The 18,900-nt window shown below is 40.8% G+C and overlaps 1 protein-coding gene across 8 annotated transcripts; it reads left to right on the top strand.

Moving 5' to 3' along the window:
- The first annotated feature begins 203 nt into the window (after window positions 1-203).
- On the top strand, window positions 204-18,896 carry LOC136316453 (pantetheinase-like). Of its 8 annotated transcripts, none has more exons than XR_010727709.1 (4): window positions 204-293; window positions 978-1,205; window positions 3,442-3,572; window positions 14,203-14,310. XR_010727709.1 is itself a non-coding variant. In XM_066248483.1 (4 exons), the coding sequence occupies exons 2-4, from the start codon at window positions 993-995 to the stop codon at window positions 18,027-18,029; spliced, it is 426 nt and encodes a 141-aa protein (XP_066104580.1). In that variant the 5' UTR covers window positions 204-293; window positions 978-992; the 3' UTR covers window positions 18,030-18,896. The 8 variants fall into 8 exon arrangements, 5 of the variants coding, with proteins under 5 accessions (XP_066104580.1, XP_066104582.1, XP_066104585.1 ...); XR_010727710.1 differs by lacking the exon at window positions 14,203-14,310 and adding an exon at window positions 12,616-14,196; XM_066248483.1 differs by lacking the exon at window positions 14,203-14,310 and adding an exon at window positions 17,948-18,896.
- The last annotated feature ends 4 nt before the right edge of the window (window positions 18,897-18,900 follow it).

Below are 18,900 nucleotides of genomic sequence, written 5' to 3'. Positions count from 1 at the left end.
GCTGTCCAAAGCCAGTCCATTTTGAAGTAATTTTTATATAGCAATGATCCTTTTGTATTCCTCTTGGTCCTGGCTACCCCATTTTGAGAAACTAAAGTGAATAAAGTGTAGCATTTACATATTCATATGATGATAATAATCTCAAAATTGTAAATTTATTTATTCTTCAACTTGTTTACATAATACTGCTATGTGCTGAAGTTCTAAAACAGGAATTCTAAGAATTCCTATGTTGAAGACCTAACCACCTGTACTTGAGAAGGTGACCTTATTTGGAAGTAGGAGAGTTTCAGGTAAAACTAGTTAAGATGAAGCAATTCTGGAGTAGGCTGGACCCTAAATCCAATGACTGGAGTTTTATAAACGGACAATTTGAATTCAGGCATCAATACAAGGAGCAGACAGCCATCTTCACAGTGAGAAGCCTGAATAATGAATCCTCTGCACAGCCCTTAGGAGTGCAGTACAGAATGTTGTGTGGAACTTTTCTACATTATGTCTAAGATGTAAAATCATAATGCTTTCTTTCTCTCTCTCTTTTTTTTAATATTAAGTGAGAGGAGGGGAGGCAGAGATAGACTCATACTAGTGCCTGACCTAGATCCACCAGGCAAGTCCACCAGGGGGCGATGCTCTGCCCATCTGGAGCCTTGTTCTGTTGCTTGTTGCTCAGCAACGGAGCTTTTCTTTCTGCCTGAGGCAGAGCATGGAGCCAACCTCAGCCCCAGAGGCGGAGGAGGGGCGAAGGAGGGGGAGAAAAGCAGATAGTCCCTTCTCCTGTGTGCTCTGACCAGGAATTGAACCCAGCACATACACACGCCTGGCCCACGGTCTACCACTGTGCCAACCGGCCAGGGCTCCGTAATGTCTTCTTAAAGTTAAGCGTTGTAATTTGTTTTTAAAGTACAGAGTTTTGAGAACCACGTGATTTATTGCAGAATCTCTATAAATATCATGGCTTGTTCTGTTTTCAACAGTCCTTGGACTTCAGCATGACTACTTCTCAGCTGCTGGCTTATGTGGCAATTTCAGTTTTCTGTGTTGTAAAAGTCAGTTCCCGAGACACCTTTATTGCAGCTGTTTACGAGCATGCGGTGATATTGCCTGATGCCACCTTAATATCGGTGCCCCGTGAAGAGGCGTTGGTATTAATGAACAGAAACCTGGATGTTTTGGAGGGAGCGATCACAGCAGCAGCAAAACAGGTACCACTTCCTGAGTGTGCTGGCTTCTATGTATAGGGTATGTGGGGTCCTAAGAGACAGGGTCACTCTGAGGGTCAATTACATATGTGTCAGAGTATGTAATTATGCATGTGTTAAGGTACATGATGACGTATATGTGATGGTAGCCAAGAACTTTTATTTTACAGTCCAAGTCTTACCTCCTTCCCCAAATTATTGGAGGAAGGACACTATTAATTCCCTAATGGTGAGACAAAGGAAAGACAAGAACATCTGGCTTATTATTCAAGGGCAGAAGACCTTTGAGGAACTAGCTGTAAATTCAACAACTTTGTTGCACTTTTCTGCTACAGATGGAGGTAGAAGATAAATGGGTGGGAAGCCAGGTGCTATTTTTAGAGTATTAGTGGCTTTGTTGAATTTTTGTTCTCTTAAGAATGTGCAGATTTCTTTAATGACCTCCAAACAAACTTAAGTTGCAAATTACTTAACAGTCTGTATTTTATATATATATGTATATCATGCTTCATTACAAGTATATGAAATTAATAATATTAATAAATATTTGTACAAGTAGATAGTACATTTTAATACATATAAAATAGGTTATATTTTATACTTCATACATCACACCTCATTTTAATTGGAGATAAAAGTATGTATGTCTGTGCCTTACTTGCAGTGACACAGTGGGTAAAGTGTCCACCTGGAATGCTGAGGTCGCCCGTTTGAAACCCCGGGCCTGCAGGGTCAGGGCACATATGAGAAGCAACAACTACAAGTCCCGCTCCTTCCCCACCACCTTTCTCTCTCTCTCTCCTCTCGCTGAGATCAATAAAAATGTTTTAAGTATATGTTTTTTATTTAAATTTTTTTCAATTACAGTTTGTGTTCAATATTATTTTGTCTTAGTCTCAGGTGTACAGCATGGTGACTAGAAAAACATGTACTTTACAGAGTGGTCCCCATCATATTTTAAGTGCCAGCTGGACCCCATACATGTTGTTACAATATTATTGACTCTGTTCCCTATGCTATAATTACATCTCTGAGGCTATACTGTAGCTACCAATTTGTAAAGTAAATATATTAGTGTATAGTAAGTCCTTAAGTTAAATAAAAATGAAGAGTTAAGTTTAAATGTGTGGTTTGAATGAATATGGTTTAAATAAGATACTCATAAATCAGTTATAGACAAGGGATATGTGAAGTGTCATGTAAGTCAAAGATACATACATATAACATGTGTCTATTAATGTACATTCTTGGAGATTGAAAAATTAGCTTTCAGGGTTTTGGTCAAACCAGTATGTTCCAAATGTGTTAGGTTTGCTCCCTTGCACTTTGCCTGATTGGTGCAGGAGCACGGGGCAGCACCATGTGTGTATAATCTATGGAAGGCTGTGGGTACTTGCCCTCAGAGTGGCAGATTGCAAATTGCGGATTGCTGCTGCCATTGGGAAGGGCCATTGCTTGCAATTGTTTGCTGGAGAAGGGTTTTTTTTTTTTGTTCAGCCTGTTTTGCTCCTGGGGGCTTGTGAGTCTCAGGAGCCCTGAGAGTGAGTCCGGATAGTCCAGATAGAGAGGGTCGGGGCTTGGGAGCCCTGAGAGGGAGGAAAGCAGTTTTCCTTGCCTGTTTGCTCATCACCATTGCAAGACTCTAATAAATGAAATGGCACACCATTTTCTGGCTCCACAGTTCCTTCACTGTCTGTCCGAATCCAACATGAACCTGCATGGCCACAGCAACGACCATCGGCTATACACAGGGTGACTCTTCCACCTGAAGGGGCCGGGGGAGCTCAGATTGTACTTCTAGGCTCTCTCCTCCAGTGATGCAGGAATCACATCTGCAGGGGATAAACCAGGGAAGACTGAGACAGAGGAGAAGTGAAACAGAGTTTGAATTGTAAACCAGTCCTACAAGCTCAGGCGCAACAATCGGTCAAAGTTCAGTGGGGGATTCAGGGAAGAGCTGAGTTGATAGTTAACAACTGAAATGGATGCCAAGCTTGTGAGCAGCCTGGAAAGCTGTTCATGTTAGAAAAACATTAAGAAAGGATGATGTTAGGGTTGGAGAATGTAAGCAGTTGGGCGTATAAAATACGTCATAACAATATAGAAACCAAAGGAATAAGATTGAATGAAAAACAACCTGAATGGTTTTCCCTCAGCTACTCAATTCCTCGGGTTCTTTTTCAGGGCTTCAGTGTAGACTTTCTTGGGAAATATTTTAATGAAGCTACATTTTTAACAGGGTGCACATATTATTGTGACTCCAGAAGATGGTATTTATGGCTGGAAATTCAACAGGGAATCTATCTACCCATACCTGGAGGATATCCCAGACCCTCAAGTGGACTGGATCCCTTGTAATCATCCCAACAGGTAAAAAAAACAACAACAAATCGTGAAAAATTCCATCATGAACATAAGTTTACTTTACTGGGAAAATTTTGTAGACAATCATTGCATAAGATCTACTAACAACTTCAAGTTTCAAGATAGTTTCAGTGCTGGAAAGTAGCATAGAAATCATCAAATTTATCATGAATTTCCATGAAGGGACTAAATCTGGAGAGATAGTAGAGTAACTTGCTTAGTGTCACAGGATAGCTGGGTAATGGGAGAATCAGATCCAAACTTGAGTCTTCTGACGTCTTATAAGTTGACAGAACAAGTTTTTCCCTAATGGCTCTGTACTTTGAAAAATATGAGTAAATAATAAAATGGAGTCATGTCAGTTTAGAATTTAAAAATTTCCCTTCTCATTCATAAGATAGTTGATGAGGTTTATGTATGTGAAATCCTTAAAACTTAAGCTAATTGTCAACTTAGGAGGAGAGATAGCAGAATTGTGCAGGTGGTTTAAATCAAGTCTAATACAAAGAAACATGAAGTGTTATGAAAGCAGCACTATTACTTTTAATGTCAGCAGGCAATATCTGATGCAGCTAAGAGATTAGTATCAGTTAACTCACTTCTTTCCAAATATTAAATTGTAAGAATTCTTCTTATGGAATTGCTCTTAAAAACACAAAAACTAACTAGTATAACTTCTTATAGAGACTTTATGATTTTACAAAGTTAAATATTATTTATCTTAATTATCTACTTTATTCATACTTCATTGTATCATAATCATTTCTCATTTAGTCATTTCCCATGCTAGACTTTCTATTTCTAAAAGGAGTACTCTGATATCACTTCCATTATGAATTGACTTCACTTGGTTCTTTTTTTTTTTTAAGACAGTTAAATTTAATGGGGTGACATTGGCCAACCAGAGTACATAGATTTAGAGAGAGCATCTTCCCATCATTTGGACAGTCGACTCTGCTGTATACCGATCACCCAAAGTCACATCATCCTCCGCCACCCTATATTTGTTTCTCTTCATGCCCTTCTACCTCCCCCATCTCCTCCCTCTCCTCCATTCTCATCCTCCTAGTAACCACTGCACTCTTATCTATGTCCATGATTCTCAATTTTGTGTCCCACCTAGGTATGAAATTATACAGTGTTTAGCTTTTTCTGATTTACTTATTTCACTCAGTATAATGTCATCAAGGTCCATCCATGTTGTTGTAAATGATACTATGTCATCATTTCTTATGGCTGAGTAGTATTTCATTGTATATATGTACCACATCTTCTTTATACAACACTCTATTGAAGGGCTTTTTGGTTGTTTCCATGTGTTGGCCACTGTGAACAATGCTGCTCCTTGCACAAAAATTAATTCAAAATGGATCAAAGACCTAAATATAAGATGTGAAACAATAAATTACATAGAAGAAAACATAGGTACTAAACTAATGGACCTTGGCCATAAAGAGCATTTTATGAATTTGACCCCAAAGGCAAGGGAAGTAAAGACAAAGATAAATGAATGGAACTACATCAGACTAAGAAGCTTCTGCACAGCAAAAGAAACTGACAACAAAACAAACAGACAGCCAACTAATGGGAGATGATATTTTCAAACAATAGCTTAGATAAGGGCCTAATATCCAAAATATATAAAGAACTCACAAAACAGCAACAAACAAGCAGTCCAATAAATAAATGGGAAGAGGACATGAACAGATACTTCTTCCAAGAAGAAATACAAATGGCCAACAGATATATGAAAAAATGCTCATCTTCATTAGCTATTAGAGAAATGCAAATCAAAACTACAATGAGATGCCACCTCACACCTGTTAGATTAGCTATTATCAACAAGACAGGTAATATCAAGTGTTGGAGAGGCTGTGGAGAAAAAGGAACCCTCATTCACTGTTGGTGGGAATATAAAGTAGTACAACCATTATGGAAGAAAGTGTAGTGGCATGTGACAAGCATACATTTTTAAGTCATTCAAGGGCTTCATGGTGATATGTAGGGGAAGACTTAAAGAATATGAGGGGGTAGGTCATCTAGGTATCTTGAGAAAAAGTATTCAAGACCAAGGGAATTCAAGTACTGAGATATGTGGTCAGAGCAGTGTCTGGCTAGCATGTCAGGAACAGCAGCACGTTGGTGTGGCTGGAGAGATGTGAAGGAGGAAGAGAGGTGTAGGAGGTGGAAGCAGGTAATTAAGGAGGGCCCACTGCATAAGGATTTAAGGGTCATGATGGTAGCTGCTATTTGAATATGAAGGTAGCTATTAAAGAGCTGTTTTGTTTTGTCTTGAAAGAGGTAGGGAGAGAAGAGAGAGAGAGACAGGAAGCTCCTTTATGTGCCCTGACAGGGAATTGAACCAGCAACCTCCATGCTCTGGGTCGATGCTCCAGAGCTATCCCTTAAGGGATTAACTTTTATTGACTTTTTTTTTTTTTTCCAGATAGAGAAGGTGAGAGAAAGGAAAGGGGGAAAGGAAGAATTTGTTGTTCCACTCAGTTGTGCATTTTTTGGTTGCTTCCTGTGTGTGCCCTGACTGGGTATCAAACCCACAACCTTGTTTTGGGACAATCCTCTTAATTGACTGAGCAATGACTCCTGCAGAGTCAGGAGCCTAAGTTGCTGTCATCCTAAGCTACTGAGTTTGGGGAACATTTTTACACAGCATTTTTGTAGCAGTAACTGCCTGGGTTAACTGTATTTCTAAAAGAAGCCCTTGAGCTTTGTTACCCGTTCTCCTGCTTCGGGGTAACACTGCCACAAGAGAAATACTGATACCACAGAAGGGGTCGCCTGTGATCTAAATCGCCATTAACAAAAACTGCAGTAGCAAAAACAAACCAAAAGCATAAAATTTACACAAAAATTAGAGTTTACTAAGTGAAGTTGACCTTTTCCTAGGCAAGTAAAACTCCTGTTTCAGAAATTCCTGTATGTTAAAGTTGATTCTAGAAATACCATATTTCCCCAAGTATAAGACACTCCCATGTATAAGACGCACCTTAATTTTGGGGCCCAAAATTTGAAAAAAATTTATTACATAAAGTTATTGAACTCAAGTTTTACTCATCATAAAATTCGTACAACTCCTCATCAAGCTCAAAAAAGCAGAAGTGCAAGTAAAAAATCTGCAACCACTGTGTAAGATGCACCCTGTTTTAGACCCCAAATTTTTTGAAAAAGGGTGCATCTTATACATGGGGAAATACAGCAACACCCAAGTCCACTTCTTTTTAACAGTACATAGAAATTGTCATTTGGCCCTGGGTGGTTGGCTCAGTGGTAGAGTATAGGCCAGGAGTGTGGATGTCCTGAGTCTGATTCCAAATCAGGGCACACAGAAGTGCCCATCTGTGGCCCTGGCTGGTTGGCTCAGTGGTAGAGCGTCGGCCTGGCGTGCGGGAGCCCTGGGTTCAATTCCCAGTCAGGGCACACAGGAGAAGTGCCCATCACTTCTCCACCACTTCCCTCTCGCTTCTCTCTCTATCTCTCTTTTCTCCTGCAGCTATGGCTCAATTAAAACAAGTTGACCCCAGGTACTGAGGATAGCTGTGTGGCCTCTGCCTCTGGTGCTGCAAAGAGCTTGGTTACTGAACAATGGAGCAAGGCCCCAGATGGGCAGAGCATCTCACCCCTAGTGTGCTTGCTGGGTGAATCCTGGTCAGGGCGTATGCGAGAGTCTGTCTTTGCCTCCCTTCTTCTCACTGAATTAAAAAAAAAAAAGAGAAACTGTCATTCATCTTTTTGAAAATGAGTTTACTGTGTGCTTAAGTCATACAAATACTTGTCATTTTTGTGGATGAGTTTTCTTTGCAAGCAAGCACAATGCCTCATGTGTTGGAGTTCTAGGAAACCAGAGACCTTACCTGCTTTGTTCACTACTCTCTCATCACCACGTAAAATAGTGCCTGCAAACCACAAATATTCAACACATATTTGTTGGCTCAATAATTATTGAATCTGTGATTAAATTAATAGCTCATATTATTAAATCAAACTATTACACTGATATGGAATTCTCATGGTTCCTTTTGTGCTAGTTGCAAAACTACACTGCAAGTCAATTTCCCTTTCATTTTATGAAGTTATTTTTTGATGAGTTATATTTATGATGAAAATTTATTTAATGAAATGAATTTAGGATGAACTGTGTGTGACAAATGGTATTGTCAGTCCTTTACTTAAGGACTAGTTACTGTTCATCTTGAGAACATGTAGATATGAGTCACATTCTCCAGAGAGACAGAGCCAACAGGTTGTATATAGAGACAAAAAGAGATTTAGTATAGGGAATTGACTCATGTGATTATGAGGGTTGAGAAATCTCAGCATCTGCAGGGTGAACTAAGTCTCCAGGAAAATGGATGGTATTATTTCAGTCCAAAGGACAGTAGATTCAAGACCCAGGGAAAGCCAATGTTTCCGTTTGAATCAAAAAGCAGAAAAAGTCATTCCAGTTCAGAAGCAGTCAGGCAGAAGAAAACCTCTCTTACTCAGAGATTGTTAGACTTTTTGTTCTGTTCAGTCCTTCAACAAACTGCAGGAGGTCCACTGACATTAGTGCAATCTGCTTTCCTCAGTCTATCAATTTCAGTGTTAATCTCAACCAAAAATATTCTCCTGAAATGCCCAGAATAATGTTTGGCTGAATATCTGAATACCTCAAAACCTAGTCAAGTTGATACTTAAAACTAGCCATCACGATGTATAGGATAGGTTGTATCTGCTTGGCTATAGAAAACAGTGAGGTTTCTTTTGTCTTTGCAATATCCTAGCAGCTTGCCTGGGATGCTTCACATTCTGGTTCAGTGCTTATTCAATTATGCAGTGGTTTCTTTCTTCCTCTACCTTAGTAGAGTGATATTTTGGGTTGGGAGGATTTTGTTTTTAATTATATCCCCCAACAGAAGCATCTGTTAGTGTAATCAGAGTAAATGTAAAAGAACTTCCCAGCCGCCAGGACAGACCAGAGGTAGAGAAAGAGTGGGCATCAAAGCAGAAGAATTTGAGGGGGCACAGGTTCAGGGAGACGGAGAGTCATGGGATCAGAAATTTTCTCTGATGTCTGTTCACGTCTCCTTTTTCTCAGGTGCCATCACACTTCTTTCCATCTTAGGAATACAGGGTGCATGTTTGTCAATGTTTCCAAGATTTCAAAAACAAAGCAAACATGACCATGATCAGAGATATTTGCCATTAAAAGAACTTAAGTGAATCAGGTGTTCAATACATTAAAAAATGTCTGAACTTGTGAAATTTTGTGTAGATGGGGAAAAGGTCTTGGGATAAAAAATGTGGTTTCAAGCCCCTGAAATTATGGCATGGCCCTGGCAGTGCACGGGACTGAGTCTCTCCTGACATGGGACATGCATATGGTCCATTAGGCTACACCATTCCCATTGGGGAAAAAGGCCAATGCCACAAACTATCATGGTTTCCTGTAAAGTACTTCTAAAAGGATGGATTCCTTTGCTCTAATGTTTAAATAATTTTGAGCAAGTAGAACTATATATACTATTCAGATTTCCTAAGCAAGCTTTGTATCATGAAGCTACTGCTGTTCTGAAATGAGTATCCAGCTGGTTATTATGCAACCGATTGCTTAAGAAGCTCCTCCCATATGCCAGACCCTATGATGTGCTGTCACATTTCATCTTCATGATAACCCTGAGATTTTGGAAGCACAGACTGATGCTCAGGGCAGATAATGCATTTGGTCTCACAGTAGCAAGGATCGAGGCCAGGAATCAAAGTCACATTTATCATCTAAGTCCCATATCTCTGTTCTGCCATTTTCTTTCTCCCATTGTGTAAACAAGAAGACACACTCTGGTTCATAAACTGTCTTTGGTGGGTTTAGTTAAAGTGGCTCAATTTCCCTGAGGCTGGCCCTTCTGCAAGAATTGAGACAACTGCGTTTGTGAACTTGCAGTATGGCGAAGCATACAGAGATTAGAATATTCCAGAAAAGGCCAACTTTGTATAACATTGGGGAACAATTTTTTTTTCATTTTTTGTTGTATGAGGTTTTAGAACCTTTTCTATATATTTCTGCATCGCTGATTCCAAATCTGAAATCCGTTTTTGGTGCATGCTCTAGTTCTTATGCAATTTTAATTTCTTTTTGTTACAGTTAATGGCATGCATTGGTTTTTAAATTGGAGTTAAAGGGCAATGACTCTTGGATTGAACATAACCACGAGGCAATTAATGTTTTACAAACATCACTTTTACATAATGGTAGTTGTTTTTAAATGTAAAAAATTATTATCTGATAAAAAAACACCCTCTTATTTTGTTTTAAGATTGAATCATGGCTTCTTTGAGTAGGTGTAAATGTAAGAATAGTCCTGACACCTTCTGTTATATATGTGTCTGTTACACACTTCAACGTCAAAGGCGCAATAGTTCATCATTTGTGACATGTGCATATATTGCCTATTTTCAGCAGTTCCAATTGGTTATTCAACTCATCTGTGAGAAGATTATAATGACATAAAAATTGTCCTCAACTTTCTGAAGTATGAGGAGCATAACTGGATCATTTGTGTGGATCTTAAAATGGTAAATTTCCTGCTAGGACAACAGAGAGGTTTCATGAAGTATCCTTGCTTTCTGTTTGTGGGACAGCCGAGCTCCGGAGAAACACTGCACACAGAAAGAGTGGCTGAAACATGAAGCTCTGGAAGTAGGGATGCAAAATATTGTAAATGAACCTGTAGTTAATCAAGACAGTATCATTTTTTCCCCAGTTCACATTAAACTTGGCTTAATGAAGCTGTTTGTCCAGGCTTTGAATAAAGTGAATGCTTTCAACATATTATTTCTGCGTTTCCTGCCTTGTCTTTCGAGAAGATAAAAGCAGGTGTATTCAATGGACCTCAAATTCAACCCTAATACACGACGAAGAATTTGCCAGGAAGATGAATAAGGAGGAGAAGGCATCATGGCAGTTTTTTGTAGCAGTTACAAAGAACTTCCTTGGAAACAGAAAAGCAGAAAACTAAGAACCTCTGGTTTAAAAGATGCAGCTGGCTTTCCACGACATTGGATATAACATGAGCATTAAGATTCACTTCCTAAACAGTCACCTTGATAAGTTTCCTGAAAATCTTGGAGCTGTTAGTGATGAGTAGATTACTGCTGGAGCATCAAATGAGATTGTCTTCAACAAGTACACAAATGCAAGAGCTACAAATGCATATTTTTGCTTGAATAGAATTTAAATAAGTTTTGCACAAATTTTATGATTAAAATAAGTTTTTTAATATGTTCTATTTCAAAATTGTAGACAAACTCTGATGCAATCATATCTTTTAGTGTATTTACTGCAGTATATAAATATAAATTATTATACTTTCACAAAGATGATGCCCAAGAAGACATTCTACTTCATTATGTTAAACTAAATGTTGAAAATTTTACAATAAGATAAAAACCTAAAATCTTGAATTGCAAAAAACTTGTAGCTGACAGAAAAACTAATGTCAGATTTGAGATCAACATACTCACAGTAGGTAAGAACAAGTGTTTTTGTGGATGCAAAAATATTTTGTTCCCCAGTGTTTCTTCCTCCCTCCCTCCCTCCCTCCCTCCCTCCCTCCCTCCCTCCCTCCCTCCCTCCCTTCTTTCCTTTCTTCCCTTTTTTTAATTGAGAGGAAGGGAGGCAGAGAGACAAACTAACTCCTGCATGTACCCTGACCAGGATCCACCTGGCAAGCCCCCTACAGGGTGATGCTCTTCTCATCTGGGGGCTGCTGCTCTGTTGCTCAGCAACTAAGCTATTTCAATGCCTGAAGCGAGGCAATGGAGCTATCCTCAACATCTGGGACCAACTAGCTCAAACCATGACTGCAAGAGGGGAAGAGAGAGAGAGAGAGAGAGAAGGGGGAGGGGGGTGGAGAAACAGATGGTCATCTCTCCTGAGTGCCCTGACCAGGAATCAAACCCAGGACTTCCAAATGCTGGGCCAATGCTCTACCACTGAGCCAACTCTCCAGGGCCTATCCATTTCCTGATGAGAAAGAATAGTAAATTATATTCTTCCTTAAAAGCTTAATCTACAATATGGTTCAGCACACATAACCACTGTGATTAGCAAAGTATAGATCAGCGCAGAACATGACAATGATGCCTTTTACTATTAACATTGCAAAAGACAAGAAGCTGTCCATGGGCCTGGGATCCAACAGATGCTGAGTCGACTGACTATATACAACACTCCATGAAGATGTTTAGGTCAGACCTGAACATTCTATCTGGAGTACTTACTATCTGGAGTATTTATATCTAAAGGGCCTAACGTATCCCTAGAACTCAAAAACTCAATCAATAATAGTTATGGAAGCTAATAATAGTATGGAGGCTATGAAGTAAATTCAAAATTGTGTTTAGTTCAGAGCTCTGGGGACAGACCAAATGTTAGCAGGTCCTCCTAAATCTCCTATAACTCCTTTCAGAGACTAGATTGACAGATAAATGAGATCATCTGACGCCACCAGCTCTGGATATTTTCATGAATATTACAGGGAAGAGCTTTAGACAACTTTTGTATAACTATTCTCTGGCTACCAGAAAAAGAAGACTAGAATGAAATGAGATACCCAGCTTATATATTTTAGAAAGGATATTTTCTCTTTCTGAATTTATCTTAAGACACTACACTTTGAATGTGAATGTCTAATTGTACTTGAAACTCTGACCCAGGTATTATATTCACATGCACCTACAGAGGGCAGGATTCCACAAACTTTTGTAGGATGTGGGTGGTTATACTGGATCCCACTTCCTCGGTGTCTTAGAATGGAGAGGCCCAGTTAAGAAGTAACTTTAACCCTCTTACCACTCCCCTCCCCCCATGAGATGGGATGGCAGGGATCAACTGGGGCAGTGATTTGTAAGAGGATCTCCCAGGGCATGCTGCTCAGAACTCTGTCTTGCCTCTCAGGACTCTTGAAAACAGAACCTGAATAGACTTCTCCTGTGACCACAGCTCAAGCTAAGTTACTTTCTTTATTATTTTTTTTTTTTCTGTATTTTTCTGAAGCTGGAAACGGGGAGAGACAGTCAGAAAGACTCCCGCCTGCGCCCGACTGGGATCCACCCGGCACGCCCACCAGGGGCGACACCCTGCCCATCAGGGGGCGATACTCAGCCCCTCTGGGGTGTCGCTCTGCTGCGACCAGAGCCACTCCAGCGCCTGGGGCAGAGGCCAAGGAGCCATCCCCAGCGCCCGGGCCATCTTTGCTCCAGTGGAGCCTCGGCTGCAGGAGGGGAAGAGAGAGACAGAGAGGAAGGAGAGGGGGAGGAGTGGAGAAGCAGATGGGCGCTTCTCCTGTGTGCCCTGTCCGGGAATCGAACCTGGGACTTCTGCACGCCAAGCCGACACTCTACCACTGAGCCAACCGGCCAGGGCCTAAGTTACTTTCAATAACAATAAAGAGAAATAATAAGGAGGAAAAGGAGGAGGAAAAAGAAAGATGAAGAAGGAAGACAAGGAAGAGGGGAAGAGAAAGAAGGGAAGAGAGAATGGGGGGGGGGGGAACAACTTTTATTGACACTATAACCAGTCACTGGGTTGAAGGCATTCCATAAAATCTCTGGTTTATGCACATAAGGACTCTTAAGTAATAAATACTATTTTTATCATTCCTTTACAAAGAAAGAAACTGAGAATTAGCTATTACGTTTCTACTGAGGGGTAGCGAGGGAGTTTGATTCTAGATTTGTCTTACTCTAAAGTCCCAAGCTCCTAACGACTACCAAGAATTTGAGGAAAGAAGTTAAAATGAAGTGTTTCCCTTCTTTATAACTGATTTCCCCCACAGACCTTCCAAACTGCTGGATAGAAAAAAATGAGATAACTACATAAAGAGAATTTGATTTAATATCCATTTATGTATAGGTGGGTAGCCAGGAAATCCTATTAATTATAAGCTAAGCAAATGAGATAACATATTAATAATAATTTTAAAATGTTCAAAATTAGTGTTTATAATTGTCTTAATCACTAAAATTATATTTTTATTAACAAACTCTGAAAATAACCTTTACATATTTATTTCAATTAAAATAAAATTATATATGTATTTAGAGAAATTATTCAGGCTATATGGTTTTATTTTCTTGCTACAATGCTTTTATAATCCATCTTTACAGCTAGAACTGAATACATACAATGATAAGCTTTTCAATTAATTTTTACTCATATTGTGATAGCAAATAAACTTTCAGTTTATTGTCTTTGTTAGAACAAGATGAATTTTATTATAAAAAAATTAGCTGGTTCACAATTTTATTTAAATCAACATTATAATCTATTAAAACAGTATTTTGTGATACTCATATTTTCATAACTAAATTCAAAGTTTATCTAATCAACATGTCTACAAAGCACATTGCCCAAACATTAACTACTTATCAGATAATCTAGCACCATACCAACAGGTGGGCCTTACTTGCTTTGGCAGGTGTTCAAAGTTTCTAGAAGGTTTGGTGGCCAAATAGCTATTTATCCTGATAAGCACTTTCATTATATTTCACTGGCTGGACCACCATATCGGACTGATTTCAAAATGGAAAGATTAAGTAAAAGTTTATTCTTCTGTTGACACTTTTTTTTTTTTTTTTTCAGAAGCTGGAAACCGGGAGAGACAGTCAGACAGACTCCCACATGTGCCCGACCGGGATCCACCCGGCACGCCCACCAGGGGCGACGCTCTGCCCATCAGGGGGTGATGCTCTGCCCCTCCGGGGTGTCGCTCTGCCACGACCAGAGCCACTCTAGCACCTGGGGCAGAGGCCAAGGAGCCATCCCCAGCGCCCGGGCCATCTTTGCTCCAATGGAGCCTCGGCTGCAGGAGGGGAAGAGAGAGACAGAGAGGAAGGAGAGGGGGAGGGGTAGAGAAGCAAATGGGCGCTTCTCCTGTGTGCCCTGGCCGGGAATTGAACCCGGGACTTCTGCACGCCAGGTCGACTCTCTACCACTGAGCCAACCGGCCAGGGCTTGTTGACACATTTTTATTGATCCTTCGAAATTTATCTCCTAAGTCTAAAAATGTCTCACTTTTTTTTTCTTTAAAGTGAGTCAATGGACAATCTTTAACTTTATTTATTTACTTTTTACAGAGACAGAGAGTGAGTCAGAGAGAGGGATAGACAGGGACAGACAGACAGGAACAGAGAGATGAGAAGCATCAATCATTCGTTTTTCATTGCGCGTTGCAATACCTTAGTTGTTCATTGATCGCTTTTTCATATGTGCTTTGACCGCGGGCCTTCAGCAGACCGAGTAACCCCTTGCTGGAGCCAGCGACCTTGGGTTCAAGCTAGTGAGCTTTTCCTCAAACCAGATGAGCCCATACTTAAACTGGCGACCTCGGGGTCTCGAACCGGGCTCCTCTGCATCCCAGTCCAACGCTCTATCCACTGCGCCACTGCCTGGTCAGGCAAATGTCTCACTTTTTATGGTGACAAGCTTCTCCTAATGTCTCAGAGAAAATTTTTATTCTCCATGCCAAGTCAACAGATAGGATTTTCAATCTTTGTTCCAAGGATGTATTCATATTAATCATGTTTTACCTTAGCCTTCATTCTACCCAAGTCTGTGGCTATTAAAGCTACAAGATTGAGTATGAGGAATGTGGCATATTAGTGTTTTAATACGCAAAAAGTAAGGATGCAATCAATTTCTGGCTTTAATAACACCGAGGGACTCACTCCCTGTGAGCTCTAGCACTGGGGCAGCAGCTCAAAAGGCACCAGGGACACGCGAATGGGAATGAAACTGTCGGGGTCAGGATGAGAGCTGGAGGGGCAGCATTTTCCTAGACAGTAGTGCTAGCCGAGGCCATTGCTCCCTTGCTGAACCCTTCCTCCACGTTGCCAGCAGGCAGGCACCATACCTGAGTCTCCATCCACCTCACTGTCACTGTTCACCAGCCCTGGTGATTCACTGAGACCCTGCCCCACCCAACTTGCAGGCCCATCCAAACTCTTTCCAGTGGCTTTTCCTTATGAATGGCCTGTCTTGGCTCATGTTTCAGACTCTTAAAATCTTTCAAACAGTATCTGGCCTTGGCCAGCCAGGTGCATCTTGCTAAGTGGCTCCAGGCCCAATACTAGCAGCAAGCGCCCTTGGTGTGCAGCTTGACCTCTCCTGCGCACCTCCCTGCCCAGCACAGGTAGCAGCCATCTGCAGATCACCTTGCAGCTCATGCTGTGAAGCCTCAGCCAGAACACAGGCAGTGTCTGATCTTGGCATGCACCTCTTGGAGGCCCCAGTGCTAGCACACCAGTTTGACAATTCAGACTATGACCAAGCACCATCCAAACACCTTCTCAAGCGACTGGATTCCACCCACTGAAGGGGTGGAATCAGCACCAGAGCCCCGCTGAAGTAAGTCCTGAGTCAAGTGGTGGGTCCTCACACAGCTGATTCTCCATGATGATTGCACTCAGTCTTTGCAACTGACTTGACTAGAAATAAATCACTCCCGGCCCTGGCCAGTTGACTCAGCGGTAGAGCGTCGGCCTGGCATACGGGAGACCCGGGTTTGATTCCCGGCCAGGGCACATAAAAGAAGCGCCCATATGCTTCTCCACTCCCTACCCTCCACCCCCTCCTTCCTCTCTGTCTCTCTCTTCCTCTCCTGCAGCCAAGGCTCCCTTGGAGCAAAGATGGCCCGGGCGCTGGGGATGGCAACTTGGCCTCTGCCCCAGGCGCTAGAGTGGCTCTGGTCTCAGCAGAGCGACACCCAGGAGGGGCAGAGCATCGCCCCCTGGTGGGCAGAGCATCGCCCCTGGTGGGTGTGCCAGGTGGATCCCGGTCGGGTGCATGCAGGAGTCTGTCTGACTGTCTCTCCCCGTTTCCAGCTTCAGAAAAATACAAAATAAATAAATAAATAAATCACTCCCATTGATGTTCCAATAGCAATGAAGGCCCAACTACAACAGGGAGGTGTACACAGCCCACATGAAGAGTGAAGGGTCACGGGAGAAATCAGGGGCAAGGTAGGGGTGCACCTGGAGTGCCCAGCTCCAGTAAGCAGGGAGGTTGTGCCCAGGGACCCTACAGGAAACAGAAGAGAGAGAGCAGAAAATGGGAAATCCATTTGAAAAAATTATAAAAATTTCTTTGGCAGGATACTTTTTAGATATAGATATTGGGGACCTGTTTTGAAATACATACTATATATAGCAAAAGAAAAGAAAAACAATCCTATATTTTACAATTATATAGACAATATATACATAAATATATATCCTAAATATATACATAAATATATATATATTTACAATGATACGTTGGTCTTTTTGACTAACAGCATATAGCAGAATTGATGTCACTTCCAAGATTAGGTTATAGGAGGCTGCAGCTTCCATCTTAAACTATCTCTATATCTATCTATCTATTGTGAAAAGGTGAAGAATTGCAAAAATTAACATTAGTATTTTAAAAGGAAGAGTCAGGCCCCCTTAACCCTCCTCTTTGAAAAAAAACCTCTCAGAGAAAGAGATTAAAGTGGCAAAAGTTAGTAACTAATCATAGTTCTCTGAAAGGACTGAGGCCACTACTTGCTAGACAGCAAAGAAGGTAAAACTTATCTGAAAACTTCCTCTTCCCCATCCTTAAGAGCCTTTAGGGAACAATGTTTATATATCTTAACTTAAAATTCCTACACTGATTCTAACTCTTCCTCCCTTCCTGTAGTCCTGAGAGTGACATATACCTCCAGACAAAGGGACCACGAGCCCACTCCCCTTGCTTGAAAAACCTGCATTCTGTAACATTTTATACGCTTTCTAATAATCATCCCTTTTGAAATTCTTTGTATGTATAAAACTTGTAAACTAAAGCAAGCGGGAACTAGCTTATTAGGTTTCCTAATAAACTGGCCCCAACACTTTTAGCAAAGGTAATTTCATTTAGCTTCTCTCCCTATCCTAAGCTTACATTTCGTTGTAGCAACAGGGATGGGGCTAGACACTAGAAGATTTGGGAATGTCTTTGCTGGGTATGTAAAACATTTAGCACTACTGTGTTATCTTGTGGTCTTGATATGTGGGAATCCTTTTTCCCTTTCATGATCCTATAGCTAAATGTTGTAAGCTTGTTAGTAGTATAATTGACTGTTGTATCATGCTCCCCTTCCTTACCCACCCCAACCAGTACTTGATTTTGTATAAAAGAAGGTTCAGAACTATAAGAGGGCCTACATGATTTGGGACCGTGCCCCAGGTAGCTAGCTAGCTGGCTAATAACTCCTCAAACTTCTTCTGTAACCTGTCTGGTGTCTCTATGTGACCTGCAGATTGCAGTACTTTATAACACTATCATCATCTATCATCTTTATATCTAACGCTATGACCATCTCCAGCTCTAGCTCATCAATTCCTCTAGAAGACAGCTGCTTTTTTGAAAAACCTTTCAGGAAGACTATGGAGATGATCAAGTTGTAAGGAACAGAAGCCTTCAACCAGCTGGCAGCAAGGCACTGAGCCTGCCAACAACACTGAGAGAGCTTAGAATCAGAGTCTCCAGGCCTGGAGCCTTGAGATGACTATAGTCCTGGTGTCAGGTGACTTACAGCTTGAAGAAAAACCTTAAGCCAGAAAACCCAGCTCAACTATCAGGGGCTGTCTTTCAGAAACTGGGTAATGTAGTGTTTGTGGTTTTAAGCTGTTAGATTTGGGAGTAATTTGTTATGTCACATTTGTCAATATTGAACCGAAAAGAAGGATTCTGTGTTGCTTGAAGCATTTAATATTTTACATCTGTAACTAATACATTAGCATGTTGTATGCTTTAAATTAAAATTGTATGATGATATTGAGGCTTGCCATTGATGATTCCTGTTCCTCAATATATAAATAACTTTTTTATTTTCTAATAGTTTTTTGGAAAACATCAGTCAGTGTCACCCAAACGCCTAAGACAAATTTTATGTAAGTTTTTAGTGCATGAAACAGTATTTTTTAGGAAAAGTTTTAGCCAAAAAAGTGTTTGTTTCAAATGAGGCGTGGCTGGCCTCATCTGGATCACTGCTGCAAGTGCCTTGATCTCTTTTGCAGAAAATCGTGTCTTGTGCAGTGCAAGGTCGATATGAGGGCTGCATGGATAATCTGTCTCTCAGTGGAGAGATGTTTTGACTTAAAAGATGTTCTTTGTTTCACTAAGCTGTGAAACATCAAGAGACTCTGCTGTTACTGAGAATACTCGATGCCAGATGAAATACAGAACTTAACCCATACGACTCTGTTCTTCTACCTCCAGAGGAGCTTCAATGATCTGGTGGCTTCATTGTCAACTCATCAGCTATGATTCTTTAAT

The sequence above is a fragment of the Saccopteryx bilineata genome, chromosome 12 (genome assembly GCF_036850765.1).
Source record: "Saccopteryx bilineata isolate mSacBil1 chromosome 12, mSacBil1_pri_phased_curated, whole genome shotgun sequence".
In the NCBI taxonomy this organism is placed as follows: domain Eukaryota; kingdom Metazoa; phylum Chordata; class Mammalia; order Chiroptera; family Emballonuridae; genus Saccopteryx; species Saccopteryx bilineata.
Note: the sequence above shows the minus strand (reverse complement) of the source record. Positions and strands in the feature narration are given on the sequence as shown.